Source organism: Mytilus galloprovincialis, chromosome 8, assembly GCF_965363235.1.
Source record: "Mytilus galloprovincialis chromosome 8, xbMytGall1.hap1.1, whole genome shotgun sequence".
In the NCBI taxonomy this organism is placed as follows: domain Eukaryota; kingdom Metazoa; phylum Mollusca; class Bivalvia; order Mytilida; family Mytilidae; genus Mytilus; species Mytilus galloprovincialis.
In genome coordinates this window covers 72697872-72714070 of record NC_134845.1, presented here as the reverse complement: position 1 = coordinate 72714070, position 16199 = coordinate 72697872, and the positions used below count along the sequence as shown (strand labels likewise).

At 33.7% G+C, this 16199-nt stretch overlaps 1 protein-coding gene across 7 annotated transcripts in view; it reads left to right on the top strand.

The window, feature by feature from the left end:
* The window catches only part of LOC143042521 (protein furry-like), a 373316-nt gene that overhangs the window by 62872 nt on the left and 294245 nt on the right, over positions 1–16199 (top strand). For all 7 annotated transcript variants that reach the window (XM_076214885.1, XM_076214883.1, XM_076214882.1 and 4 more), the window contains exons 21-26: positions 2868–2966; positions 4620–4879; positions 5481–5657; positions 6377–6541; positions 8198–8347; positions 11538–11707. In XM_076214885.1, coding sequence (XP_076071000.1) covers positions 2868–2966; positions 4620–4879; positions 5481–5657; positions 6377–6541; positions 8198–8347; positions 11538–11707 — 1021 coding nt within the window. The remainder of the gene's footprint in view (positions 1–2867; positions 2967–4619; positions 4880–5480; positions 5658–6376; positions 6542–8197; positions 8348–11537; positions 11708–16199) is intronic.

The following is a 16199-nucleotide window of genomic DNA, read 5'->3' as shown; positions in this document are numbered from 1 at the left end:
TGATGTGTACTTTATTGTTACAGGGAGTAAACAGTCATGAACCTTGAACTATCATGATAGCTTAGCTAGTGTGCCCTGATGATGTGTACTTTATTGTTACAGGGAGTAAACAGTCATGAACCTTGAACTATCATGATAGCTTAGCTAGTGTGCCCTGATGATGTGTACTTTATTGTTACAGGGAGTAAACAGTCATGAACCTTGAACTATCATGATAGCTTAGCTAGTGTGCCCTGATGATGTGTACTTTATTGTTACAGGGAGTAAACAGTCATGAACCTTGAACTATCATGATAGCTTAGCTAGTGTGCCCTGATGATGTGTACTTTATTGTTACAGGGAGTAAACAGTCATGAACCTTGAACTATCATGATAGCTTAGCTAGTGTGCCCTGATGATGTGTACTTTATTGTCACAGGGAGTAAACAGTCATGAACCTTGAACTATCATGATAGCTTAGCTAGTGTGCCCTGATGATGTGTACTTTATTGTCACAGGGAGTAAACAGTCATGAACCTTGAACTATCATGATAGCTTAGCTAGTGTGCCCTGATGATGTGTACTTTATTGTTACAGGGAGTAAACAGTCATGAACCTTGAACTATCATGATAGCTTAGCTAGTGTGCCCTGATGATGTGTACTTTATTGTCACAGGGAGTAAACAGTCATGAACCTTGAACTATCATGATAGCTTAGCTAGTGTGCCCTGATGATGTGTACTTTATTGTTACAGGGAGTAAACAGTCATGAACCTTGAACTATCATGATAGCTTAGCTAGTGTGCCCTAATGATGTGTACTTTATTGTCACAGGGAGTAAACAGTCATGAACCTTGAACTATCATGATAGCTTAGCTAGTGTGCCCTGATGATGTGTACTTTATTGTTACAGGGAGTAAACAGTCATGAACCTTGAACTATCATGATAGCTTAGCTAGTGTGCCCTGATGATGTGTACTTTATTGTTACAGGGAGTAAACAGTCATGAACCTTGAACTATCATGATAGCTTAGCTAGTGTGCCCTAATGATGTGTACTTTATTGTCACAGGGAGTAAACAGTCATGAACCTTGAACTATCATGATAGCTTAGCTAGTGTGCCCTGATGATGTGTACTTTATTGTTACAGGGAGTAAACAGTCATGAACCTTGAACTATCATGATAGCTTAGCTAGTGTGCCCTGATGATGTGTACTTTATTGTTACAGGGAGTAAACAGTCATGAACCTTGAACTATCATGATAGCTTAGCTAGTGTGCCCTGATGATGTGTACTTTATTGTTACAGGGAGTAAACAGTCATGAACCTTGAACTATCATGATAGCTTAGCTAGTGTGCCCTGATGATGTGTACTTTATTGTTACAGGGAGTAAACAGTCATGAACCTTGAACTATCATGATAGCTTAGCTAGTGTGCCCTGATGATGTGTACTTTATTGTTACAGGGAGTAAACAGTCATGAACCTTGAACTATCATGATAGCTTAGCTAGTGTGCCCTGATGATGTGTACTTTATTGTTACAGGGAGTAAACAGTCATGAACCTTGAACTATCATGATAGCTTAGCTAGTGTGCCCTGATGATGTGTACTTTATTGTCACAGGGAGTAAACAGTCATGAACCTTGAACTATCATGATAGCTTAGCTAGTGTGCCCTGATGATGTGTACTTTATTGTTACAGGGAGTAAACAGTCATGAACCTTGAACTATCATGATAGCTTAGCTAGTGTGCCCTGATGATGTGTACTTTATTGTTACAGGGAGTAAACAGTCATGAACCTTGAACTATCATGATAGCTTAGCTAGTGTGCCCTGATGATGTGTACTTTATTGTCACAGGGAGTAAACAGTCATGAACCTTGAACTATCATGATAGCTTAGCTAGTGTGCCCTGATGATGTGTACTTTATTGTTACAGGGAGTAAACAGTCATGAACCTTGAACTATCATGATAGCTTAGCTAGTGTGCCCTGATGATGTGTACTTTATTGTTACAGGGAGTAAACAGTCATGAACCTTGAACTATCATGATAGCTTAGCTAGTGTGCCCTAATGATGTGTACTTTATTGTCACAGGGAGTAAACAGTCATGAACCTTGAACTATCATGATAGCTTAGCTAGTGTGCCCTGATGATGTGTACTTTATTGTTACAGGGAGTAAACAGTCATGAACCTTGAACTATCATGATAGCTTAGCTAGTGTGCCCTGATGATGTGTACTTTATTGTTACAGGGAGTAAACAGTCATGAACCTTGAACTATCATGATAGCTTAGCTAGTGTGCCCTAATGATGTGTAATTTATTGTCACAGGGAGTAAACAGTCATGAACCTTGAACTATCATGATAGCTTAGCTAGTGTGCCCTAATGATGTGTACTTTATTGTCACAGGGAGTAAACAGTCATGAACCTTGAACTATCATGATAGCTTAGCTAGTGTGCCCTAATGATGTGTAATTTATTGTCACAGGGAGTAAACAGTCATGAACCTTGAACTATCTTGATAGCTTAGCTAGTGTGCCCTAATGATATGTACTTTATTGTCACAGGGAGTAAACAGTCATGAACCTTGAACTATCATGATAGCTTAGCTAGTGTGCCCTAATGATGTGTACTTTATTGTTACAGGGAGTAAACAGTCATGAACCTTGAACTATCATGATAGCTTAGCTAGTGTGCCCTAATGATGTGTACTTTATTGTTACAGGGAGTAAACAGTCATGAACCTTGAACTATCATGATAGCTTAGCTAGTGTGCCCTAATGATGTGTACTTTATTGTCACAGGGAGTAAACAGTCATGAACCTTGAACTATCATGATAGCTTAGCTAGTGTGCCCTAATGATATGTACTTTATTGTTACAGGGAGTAAACAGTCACGAACCTTGTCTGTTAGAGGTTATTGACAAGGCTTGTCCTGAAGTGGTGAAGAAACTGTTACCATCATTACCTGCTACAGAAAAGGTACCAGTTTTTATAAAGCTGTATCGTTGTAACTAAGATGCATGGATTTATCAGTACTAAGACATGAAAAACAGGGGACAAAAGTTCCAATGGGCAATCAAAGACCTAAGTTAAAAATAGATAAAAGATAAACTATTCATCAAAACATTACTCAGGAAACTAAAAAATGAGCAACATGATAGCTGCAGGTTCATAGTCATAATATTTTATTTCTATACTTTCTTTTTTTGTAAGAAATCTAACAAGAATAATAAAATAAAACAAGGTGTCTCACCCCAATTCTACTGTATTGTGTCGCCCCCTTCAGATTCAAAATAGAACATTCAGGTCAAGGATACAGGCTATAAAGAAACTTTATTTAGAGTAAACACGGTTTGCAAAACAAGTTATCTCAAAAGTTTTATTTCTGACTGTAATGGCATAGATTAAATTTATAACAATCAATTAAAACTGAACTTTCACTTTCAAGTATAAATAATTAATTTTCAAAAGCATTATCAGCATATGACAAGAGTCATGAGAGTAATTTTTTTGGCAATGTAAAATGTCATTTATTATCTCTGCCATTGCTCCCATTGCTATTGCCTGGTTAAAACTGGGTAGTTAATCAGAAGAAAGCTGGTACTATGAGAGCTGATCCAACAGTTCTGTGATATTTTTATCCCCATGGCCTGTAGAAATCTGTTGCTGTGTTGGCTAGATTTGAAACTGAAATTGAAAAAGAAAAATGTTTTATAAATTTGATTTCCATTAGATAAACATGTTAAATGCTTATTCAAATAGCTACATTATATTTCTCCTCTCACATGTATTGTTTTTTTATCATTGCAACATAGAATGCACAAATTATGCGTTACTTGTAACTCGATCATTTAAACTCAAACTCCAAAATATAATTTATAAATCTTGAATCTTGCCGTACACATCGTTTTGGCTTAACGATCGGCACTTTGGACGACTGTACAGGTCCTGAAAGTGACCTCTTTCTGTGCACATTTCCCCTATAAAGTGAATTTGAAAGAGTCACAAAATCGTTAAAACTAAATCACAAACTACTTACCTTTTACTGTTTGTCCATATAGAAAAATAAACAATATGGCAGCCAAACAATTACTTCGAATTTTTTGGTATTTATCGCCGAATAAGGAAAAAACCAGAGAATAGCGATATCACTAACGACCAAAAAATGAAAAGAACGAAAAAGCATGTAATTGCGTGTAAAGTGGTGAAAAGCATGTACACGCCATGTGACAAAATCCACGCGTGTAAACCATTGAAAAAGTGTGTATTACACTCGAATATCATGTCACTTGACATGTATGGGTAGGTCACCTTACGGCCTTCAACAATGAGCAAAGCCCTTTACGCATAGTCAGCTATAAAGGCCCTGAAATGACAATGTAAATATATTCAAACGAGAAAACTAACGACCTAATTTATGTTCCCTATGATATGATCTTTCTAATTTTAAAACCAAATTAGAGTTTTGACCCTAATTTCACAGTCCACTGAATATATAAAATGATAGTTTGAGTGGGGCATATGTGTTCTATGGACACATTCTTGTTTATCAAGTATGCCAGAGATATATAAAATTAAAACTTATACATAACATGCATACAGAAAATGAAAATGTTGTATTACATTTTTCAGCCGATTATTTTAACCTCTGCCAACATTGATCTTGCATGGATCATTGATAGATCAGCCTCTGTTTGGAATCCAACATCCCATGACCGTAAACTGGAGGAACATTCAACACCAATGTTTGCCAAAGTAGATCCCTGGAACCGTTGTCTGGCTACATTTGTGTCTTATGATTATGGAATGACCATGTGTCCTCATGCTGTTGGAGCTGCTTGGCCAATTGTTTATTCTAGATTGCATTGTTTGTTTCCATTGGTGGACCCAACGTAAGTATACCCTGCTCAATTGTTTTACCTTGGTTCCTGTATTGATATTAAGATTCAATAAAAAAGGAAACCAGAAGGTAGGATAGAGAATGGAAACCAGGATAGTGTCCAAGAGATCACAAAATGACTAAAGAGCAGAAAACAGCCACCAACGTAGCTAGAAAATCCCTCATCAAAATGGATACCACACTAAACTACGAAGCATCCAAATGAATCAAAATAAACAAAATAAATAAAACAACAACAAACAGACTAAAAAAAGACAACAGGTTCCTGACTTGGGACAAATTCAATGCATTAAACTATATGTTGAACTATACCTGATTTTGAAGGTGCCTGTTCTCTAGGGTACTATCTGAGGAAGTTTGAAATAATGACAATTTGATTTCCTGACTATGTTTTACATCAAGAATATGGATGTTGATAAACAAGTTAACATTGTGGGTAAATTATGTTCTTCAGTGGAGTCAAGAAGTCATTTCCAATAAAGTTTATTAATTCCATGAAAATCAGAATATAAACAGTCAATGAATGTAGACATTAACTGTTCTGTTATAAGTGTGGGATTGCTTAGAAATAAATGAAATATACTTTTTTTCAGTACTATTATGAGTGAGTACAGGGCTTCTTCACTTCTACGATCAGGAACTTCCAGTAAGAAACCTACATCAGAGAAAGATCTTCACATGCAGTTATGGCAGAATTATGTCATTTTGGCTTGTGCTATAGCACAGAGAGATGTTATAGCTCCTCTAAGATGTTCATCACCAGACCCTGCGTAAGTCACCTGAAACACTACAAAAAGACAAAAAGAATATTTTATTTGGAAACTGAATTCAACAACCCTTCCCCTTGGGCAGTTGTACCATCATATATGAATTTATAAGGAGATTCTATAGTTTGTTATTTCATGTATATATAAAGGAAAAGATGCACTTATTATTGTGTACCAAATGAATGTTTTCCACAGATTCACAAAACTCACAAAACTGCATGTTAGTTGTACATGTATTTATTCAATATCAATCTGTTTTAAAATATAACAATGCATTATAAATCATAATAATTTGATTTCTGACATAAATTTAAGCATTGAAATTTGCATATTTTTGTGTTTGTTTAGTTTAAGAAAAACATTTATATAAGAAGGCCTTAATATAAACATTGTCATTTTACAGTTAATAAATTTCGATTTGTCATTTTACAGTTAATAAATTTCAATAGGAACCATATTGATTTTTTTTTTGTCAGAAATCAACTTTTAATGTTTGAATCAGTGTTTACAGTGAACATTTTGCTCTGTAAAATATGTGTAAAATATGTGTAAAATATGTTATGGTTTTAGGGACCATCAGTTTATAAATTAAATGTTCCAATAATGGAATTCTGAAACAGGCTATGAGGTAAAGATTAATAGCAGTTTAAAGTCTAACACATCAAACTTTATATTAAGACAATATTTGAGTATTATTTTTCACAGAGTTCCTTGTCTTATAGGTCATCACCAGAAAGTACTTCCTCAGACAAGGCTGACAATAGACAGAATGGTACAACAGCAACTGGCCTCTTTCACCTGATTGTACCCTTACTGAAATGTGAAATATCAGATATGAGGGACACAATAGTAAATGGCTTAGGGTACACAAATCCTGCTGTGTTCAAGTGAGTTATCCTTGTTATTAGCTAAATTTTGTCCAATGGTCAGTGTGAGCAATTTATTTCATATTCTGTTTGTCATCTTCCTATTTATTTTTAAAAAGTTCACACACTGGTAAGGTATGCTTATGGTAAATCTGCTAAGTAAAATTACTGACATGAAAGACTAGTGACAACTTTATGTTTGACATTTTTGCTTCACATTTCCTCATGTTGTATGAAAAACAGTTCCCTTACATTAGAAAAACTAGGAACATAAAATAACTTAAGTTATAAGGAGATGTTGTATGATTGACAATAAGGCAACTATCCAGAGACTAAATGGCATAGATATTAGCAACTATAGATTGCCAAAGGGCCTTCAACTATAAACCAAAAACCCACACAGTAAGCTATAAAAATCCTTAATGTTACAAAATTATTTTTAGACTTTTATTTTTTTCTATTAATGTTAAGCATGCTAAATAATGCATTTGATTTAATGAAAATGCTGCTTTGCAGATAACTTTATTTATATTCCAGGGGTCTGTTAGGTCAGTTGGAATAAAAAAGCATGAACTGACAATTTTAAGCTAACATTTCCATAGGATACGGTGAGCTTTTGCCATCACTTGACGTCCGGCTAAAAATGGAACGTAGGGGTAAAATGCAGTTTTTGGCTTATATCTCGAAAACCAAAGCATTTAGAGCAAATCTGACGTGGGGTTAAAAGTGTTCATTAGGTGAAGTTCTATCAGCCCTGAAAATTTCATATGAATCTGATTACCCATTCTTGGGTTGCTGCCACTAAATTGGTAATTTTAAGGAAATTTTGCAGTTTTTATACGACCGCAAAAATTGAAAATTTTTTGGTCGTATATTGGTATCACGTTGGCATCAGCGTCATCGTCGTCGTCCGAATACTTTTGGTTTTCGCACTATAACTTTAGTTCAAGTAAATAGAAATCTATGAAATTTAAACACAAGGTTTATGACCACAAAAGGAAGGTTGGGATTGATTTTGGAAGTTTTTATCCAACAGTTTAGGAATAAGGGGCCAAAAAGGGCCCAAATAAGCATTTTCTCGGTTTTCGCACTTAAATTGGAAAATCATGTGCGGTTCCCAGTTCAGTCGACGTTTCATCATGATCTAATGCGGTGAAAATGGAGGACCAGATATGATTTTAGTTGGATTTACAAATCAATTGTTGTGATTTTCTAGCGGTTAAACAAAATGAACTTCGCAGTCATGAATAATAAAGCTGAAAATAATTTTTGAGATTGTTTGGGAATTTTGGTTAAAAAGGTTGGCAAAGTTAATTTTTATTTTCTTTAACAACCGAAGGTTAGTCAGGCAAATTTAATTATTGATTAAACCAACAAATAAATAAAAAGTGGCCCTAACAGAAGTAAATTTTGCAAAGGAGTATTAACCAAAGTCAATTCTGGCATGTCTTATCATAAAGAAAGATTTTGGCTGCTTTTTGAGAAAAATGCAGGAATAAAGATTTGACATTCACTTTGCAGGTTAGGTTTTGATTTGGACAGTATCATGCAGGTTCACCTTTATTTTTTCTGACTGATATGCCTAGTAGGTTAAGATTTGTTTCTCAGTAAAGAATGATTAAAATTAAAGATATTATAATAACAAAGAATTAAAATAAAATATTTGTCTTTTGACAGAGATCTAGTGGAAGAACTGGTTCCTTATTTAAAAGAAGCAGTGGAGAGAAAACAGGAGAATATTAAAAGAAGAAGAAAAAAGGACATCATTCGTGTACAGCTGGCTCATGTGTTCGAATTGATTGCCTCACAAAAAACATTTGCAATGAGGTAAATTTGTATATAAAAGATTGTATTATATGTTGAATATCATATGTAAGTGAATTGTTTGAGCTGGTTAAAACTATAAACCCACTGCATTTGTAATCACCTGTCCTAAGTCTGGAGCCTGTTGTTCAGTGGTTGTTATACGACCGCAAAAGTTAAAAAAATTTTGGTCGTATATTGGTATCACAAAGTCATTGTCATCGTAGTCAGCGTCGTCCGAAGACGGATTGTTTCTGGATAATAACTTTTGAATAAGTAAAAAGAAATCAATAAAATTTTAACACAATGTTTATAATGATATACATATATGATTTTGGGGGTTATGGTCCCAAGGGTTTAGGAATTATGGGCCCAAAAGGGCCAAAAACAGCATTTTTCTAGTTTCAGGACAAAAAGTTGTGTCTTAGTATTTTAATTGTCCTGATATTGTACCACAATGTTTAATACCATAAGTAGAAGGTTGGGATTTATTTTAAGTGGTTATTGGGCAAACAGTCTAGGAATTAAGGGCCAAAAAGGGGCCAAAAACAAGCAATTTTCTAGTTTCAAAACAATAACGTGTGTGTAACTGTATGGATATCTCTGACATTGTACCACAAGTTTCCATATAACACAGGGAAGGCTGGGAATCAGTTTGGGGTTAATTTTTCCAAAAATATGTAGGAATAAAGGGTGAAAAAAGGGCCAGAAAGAATCATTTTTCTAGTTTCTAAAAACTTATGTTTAAGTGTATGGATCTCTAAAATTTTTTACAAGAAGGTTCAATACCACTTACGGAAGGTTGGGATTGATTTTGGGGGTTATGGTCCTAATAATTTAGGAATTAGGGACCAAAAAGTGGGCCCAAAAATATACATTTTTGTAATTTTCAAACAATTACTTATGTTTAAGTGTATGAATCTCTCTGAAATTAAACCACAAGTTTCCATATTATGAAGGGATGGTTAGTATTGACTTTTGGGAGGTTATCGCTCAAAATGTTTCAGAATTAGGGGCAAAAAAGTGGAAAAACTAGGTATTTCTGGTCAATGGACGGTTAAGACAATTTAAAGGCAGTGTAAGGGAGGTAATTCTAAAACATTTAACAGACAATGTTGGGTATGTTTGGATTTACCTCCCTTACACTACTTGTATATCGTGTATAAAGAAATGTCTGGGTTTGGACTAATTGCAAAAAAAGGGGAGCAGAACATTTTTGAAAAGTTAAAAGCAGAAATATTTAATTGCACAACATTGCGCAATAGATTTGTAAGATCTTGACATTTATTTTGTGTCAGAAACTCATATTATGTAAAAAATTGGATCGCAATCCAAATTCAGAGCTGTATCAAGCTTGAATGTTGTGTCCATACTTGCCCCAACTATTCAGGGGTCGTATAAGCTGCGTCCTGTGGAGTACCTGGTTGTTTGTTGATGTGGTGCATAAAATTTTCTTGTTTTCAGTTTTGTGGAGCCTGTTACTTTTGTTGCAAAAGCTAGACATAGCAATCCTACATTCCGTCGTTGTCATTGTCGTTACTGTCAGTGGCACCAGCGTCCACAAACATTCACTCTAAATATATCCTGGATTTCTACTAAACTTGGACAGAAGCTTGTTTATGATCATAAGCTAGTATCTAGAATTTATTTCCTGTTTTTCTGTTTGTTACTTATAAATGGACTAAGTTTTTCTTCCAGTTAAAATTACATACAGTTTGCATTAATCATTTAATTAAACCATCAAAAGAGAATGGAAAATATTTTTCTGTATTGATGAGTTAAGTTTGATTATTTATGACTTTTTATATCATTTCAAATAATGCTCACCTTTTCCTATAGAGCAATCAAGATCCTTAATGATAATAAGGGATACAATTTGGATACCTACATCATAAAACAATAACTTCTAAAGACCCAGATGTTTTAACTTATGTTTATGTATTTTTAGCTCACCTGAACTGAAAGGTCAAGTGAGCTTTTCTCATCACTTGGCGTCCGTCATCCGGCTTCCGGCGTCCGTAAACTTTTACAAAAATCTTCTCCTCTGAAACTACCAGGCCAAATTTAACCAAACTTGGCCACAATCATCCTTGGGATATCTAGTTTAAAAAATTTGTCCGATGACCTGGCCATCAAACCAAGATGGCTGCCTTGGCTAAAAATAGAACACAGGGGTAAAATGTATGTTTTTGCTTATATCTTTAAAACCAAAGCATTTAGAGCAAATCTGACAGAGATAAAATTGTTGATCAGGTCAAGATCTATCTGCCCTGAAATTTTCAGACAAATCAGACAACATGTTGTTGGGCTGTTGCCCCTGAATTGGTAATTTTAAGGAAATTTTGCAGTTTTTGGTTATTATCTTGAATACTATTATAGATAGAGATAAACTGTAAACAGCAATAATGTTCAGCAAAAAAAGACCTACAAATAAGTCAACATGACCAAAATTGTCAGTCAACTGCTTAAGGAGTTATTGCCCTTTATAGTCAATTTTAACAACTTTTTCATCATTTTTTGTAACTTGTACAAAAATCTTCTTCTCTGAAACTACTGGGCCAAATTTAAACTAACTTGGCCACAATCATAATTGTGGTATATAGTTTAAAAAATGTGTCTGATGACCCCACCTACCAAACAAAATGGTCGACATGGCTAAAATTAGAACATAGTGGTAAAATGCAGTTTTTGCTTTATATCTTTGAAACTAAGACATTTAGGGCAAATCTTTCAAGATTTAAATGTCCATTAGAATAAGATTTATCCCCTCACAAATTTTCAAATGAATACTACAACCAGTTGTCAGGTTGCTGCCCTAAAATTGGTAATTTTAAGAAATTTTGCAGTTTTTGGTTATTATCTTGAATACTATTATAGATAGAGATAAACTGTAAACAGCAATAATGTTCAGCAAAGTATGTTCTACAAATAAGTCAACATTACCAAAATTGTCAGAGAACCCCTTAAGGAGTTATTGTTCTTTATAGTCAATATTTTTTTTCATCATTTTTGTAACTTTTACAAAAATTTTCTTTTCTAAAACTATGGGCCAAATTTAACCAAAATACTAGGGTATCTATTTTAAAAAAGTGTCTAATGACCCCGCCTATTAACCAAGATGGCCGACATCAGTAAATACAGTAACAGGTGAGCGACACAGGCTCTTGAAAGCCTCTAGTTTTTCAGATGTTTAACATTGATTTTATTTTTTCAGTGATTCTGTGATTGACAAGGGAGAGAATTCACTAAACAAAACATTTGTAGAGTATATTGATGGGGCTCGTCAGTATTTAGAGAGTGAGAGTGACAAGGATCTGCCAGTATTACAGGACATTCGTCTTCATTTCAGCAGATTTATCAGACAGCTTATATCTAATACTCCAAGTAAGATAACCTGTTTACAGAGGACTCAATTTATTAATTATGTAATTCAAATTTTTCTTTAGAAGTACATTATTCAAGTATTTAGGTTCACACCTTTTCTTATTGACAGAAATCGTTGATGCTTTTACAAAATAAAAAAAAAAAGGTATGCACAGATTTATTTCCTTGTGTAAAGACTTGGAAATTAGTATATACAGAATTATTACTTAACTGATCAGTCAGTACCTGCCCAATAAAGAATATTTTTCATATAGAATTTTAATTACACATATATAGAGTTTTAATTGTGTGTATTCATGTTACAGGGAATTTGTAATATCACTGAACTGATTAGTGATTTTATAAAATCCCTGATTTTGACTAGTGATTTTACAAAAAATCCTTGAAATAATTAAGATCTTTTTTACAGATTCACTGATTAAATTTAGGGAATTTGTAAAATAAATTAATTCATTTTTATGAAGAATTTCTGTGAAAAGAAAGGCTTCAACAGTAACACTCAAAAAGTTTGAGGTTAATCTAGCCTTTATTAAGTATATATGTGCATACCTCGATAAAGGCCTGCAACTTAGAAAATCAGAAAATTAGTTAACTTAAATACTCTATAAGATATTAAAATTATCTCCCCTTGACCACTGATCCTTTCCTCATGCATTTCAATTATTATTTTATGTTTCTTTAATCACTCTGTAATGTTTATGTCATGTTGTAATTAATGTTATGCCCTTAATGGACCCTTTAATTTGGAAAATTATATAAAAATATTGTATTGTATTAAGTATAATTATTTTGATATGAACGTCACTGATGAGTCTTATGTAGACTAAACGTGCATCTGGCGTAATAAATTATAATCCTGATACCTTTGATAACTCTATATTAATAAGTATGTAGTTTTCATGCACTATGCAACTGACATATGACTCAGGCACATATGTCTTTAGATCAATAACAAACGTACACACAAAAGTTACTTAAAATAATTGAGGGAGAGTGCAACATATGGAACCAGGGATGGAATTTTGGAACATGTTGTCAATGAGCCACAGTCTGAAAGAAGACAAAACAAGCTCTTATCAACACCTTGTTTGAAAGAAATTAAATGTTTATTATAGTTTTTCTGTTATTACTGTAAAAAATAAAACCAATTACAGTCGAACCTCGTGTCGAACTCAGTTGTGTCGAAAACTCAGATGAGTGGAAGTAATTTCTCGGTCCCGGTAAAATTCCCGTTTGATCAATGCATAATTACCTCTGATGAGTCGAACTTGGTTGATTCGAATACTCGGTTAAGTCGAGTACATTTTATAGTCATGTCGAAGTAAAATAATGTAAATTGACCCCGATGTCTCGAACTTCGAAAGTAAGAATTTTCGAAAGATGCAGACCTAATCATAAAAATTCAAATCGGTAGTATTTCTTATGTCAACTAATCATTTTCAAAAGAGATTAAAGCTGAGTAAACATACTTGTTTGTATAACAGTTAAAATGACATGTTTATGGTGACTGCTAATTAACAACTTTGTTGATCGTTCAAGCGGAATGTTAGTGTGTTGAACATTTTTCACCTGATATAAAACGAAACGAATTTAATTGAACCAAGTCGAAATAAAATGAATCGTTAGATTTAAAACTCATTAATTACCATAAATAAAAGAATTAGGACAGTTATAATAAATTCATGATAATTTAATGTTAGCAGACGACCTCATCAGAGACAGTTCAGAACTTATTTCGTTCCGCAAGGGATTTCATAATTTATAGCAACTGACCTTTGTTAATATTTGTGTCGACTATTGATTTTATGTGTGCATGATTTGTATCTGTACTTGTGCTTTTAATTTTTACGAAGGACCAAAAATGGAGATTGAATACACAATCATACTGTGTCTTATCGAGAATTAAAAAAAGGCGCACTATTCATTGTAAATTGTTAACACAAATCTCATACCGTATTTCATGCATTCAAAATTTATGACGACACACTCCACCTCGGATGAGTCGAACCTCGGATGAGTCGAATACTTTGGTCCGGTCCCTTCGACTTCGACACGACGAGGTTTGACTGTATATCAAATTTTTAAAATCAAATATAAAAACGGAGCATTAGGTTGATTACTGTCATAAGAAAAGAAAAATTACATATGCAAGGAATAAGAAATTGAGTGGGTTCCAGGAGTGGCTAATATTACATGCATATCAGATTATGAAAATTGATATATAAAAAGCAAATAAGTGTTGTTTTATTAACTTGCTGCCTACAAAATAACTAGCTTTATTTTCAGGGATTTTACAAAACCACTAAAACTGTTAGTGATTTTACAAAAACACTGATTAGTCCAGTGATTTTACAAAATCCCTGGTTTTTCAAATTCCCTGTAACATATATACACAGAATTTTATTATACCCCAAGCAACGAAGTTGCGTTGGGTATGTAGTTGTCGTCGTTGTCCTAATACTTTTGGTTTTCACACTATAACTTTAGTCGAAGTAAATAGAAATGTATGAAATTTGAACACAAGGTTTATGACCATAAAAGGAAGGTTGGGATTGATTTTGGAAGTTTTGGTCCTAACAGTTTAGGAATAAGGGGCCAAAAAGGGCCCAAATAAGCATTATTCTTGGTTTTCGCACAATAACTTTAGTATAAGTAAAAAGAAATCAATGAAATTTAAACACAAGGTATATGACAACAAAAGGAAGGTTGGGATTGATTTTGGGAATTGAGGTCCCAATAGTTTAGGAATTAGGGACCAAAAAGGGGCCTAAATAAGCATTTTTCTTGGTTTTTGCACCATAACTTTAGTTTAAGTAAATAGAAATCTATGAAATTTTGACACAAGGTTTATGACCACAAAGGAAGGTTGGGATTGATTTTGGGACTTTTTGTTCCAACAGTTAAGGAATTGGGGACCAAAAAAGGGCCCAAATAAATATTATTTTTGGTTTTCGCACAATAACTTTAGTATAAGTAAAAAGAAATCAATGAAATTTAAACACAAGGTATATGACAATAAAAGGAAGGTTGGGATTGATTTTGGGAATTGAGGTCCCAATAGTTTAGGAATTAGGGACCAAAAAGGGGCCTAAATAAGCATTTTTCTTGGTTTTTGCACCATAACTTTAGTTTAAGTAAATAGAAATCTATGAAATTTTGACACAAGGTTTATGACCACAAAGGAAGGTTGGGATTGATTTTGGGAGTTTTTGTTCCAACAGTTAAGGAATTAGGGACCAAAAAAAGGGCCCAAATAAGCATTATTCTTGGTTTTCGCACAATAACTTTAGTATAAGTAAATAGAAATCTATGAAATCTAAATACAAGGTTTTTGACCATAAAAGGAAGGTTGGGATTGATTTTGGGAGTTTTGGTCCCAACAGTTTAGGAATAAGGGACCCAAAGGGTCCAAAATTAAACTTTGTTTGATTTTAACAAAAATTGAATCCTTGGGGTTCTTTGATATGCTGAATTTAAAAATGAACTTGGATTTTTTATTATTGGCCCAGTTTTCAAGTTGGTCCAAATCGGGGTCCAAAATTAAACTTTGTTTGATTTCATTAAAAATTGAATAAATGGGGTTCTTTGATATGCCAAATCTAACTGTGTATGTAGATTCTTAATTTTTGGTCCCGTTTTCAAATTTGTCTACATTAAGGTTGAAAGGGTCCAAAATTAAACTAAGTTTGATTTTAACAAAAATTTAATTCTTGGGGTTCTTTGATATACTGAATCTAAACATGTACTTAGATTTTTGATTATTAGCCCAGTTTTCAAGTTGGTCCAAATCAGGATCCAAAATTATTATATTAAGTATTGTGCAATAGCAAGAAATTTTCAGTTGCACAGTATTCAGCAATAGCAAGAAATCTTCAATTGCACAGTATTGTGCAATAGCAAGAAATTTTCAATTGCACAGTATTGCACAATAGCAAGAAATCTTCAATTGCACAATATTGTGCAATAGCAAGTATTTCAATTGCACAGTATTGCACAATAGCAAGAAATATCTAATTGCACAATATTGTGCAATAGTAAGAAATTTTCAATTGGAGTTATCTTTCTTTGAACAGAATAGTAGTTGAATCAACTTAAATCATTGTTTTACACAATATACAAACTCCATTAGAAATTTGAATTGAGATCAGTTTTGGAATACGGGAAAGGAGGATGTGAAAAAAAAATTGGGGGGAGGGGGGGGAGGGGGGTGTTCAACTTTTCTCATTTCAGATTTCATAAAAAAAAAAAAAAAAAATCTTTAACCATTTTTTTGAGAGGATTAATATTCAACAGCATAGTGAATTGCTCAAAGGAAAATAAAGTATTTTAAGTTCATTAGACCACATTCATTCTGTGTCAGAAACCTATGCTGTGTCAACTATTTAATCACAATCCAAATTTAGAGCTGAATCCAGCTTGCATGTTGTGTCCATACTTGCCCCAACTGTTCAGGGTTCAACCCTGTGGTCGTATAAAGCTGCACCCTGCAGAG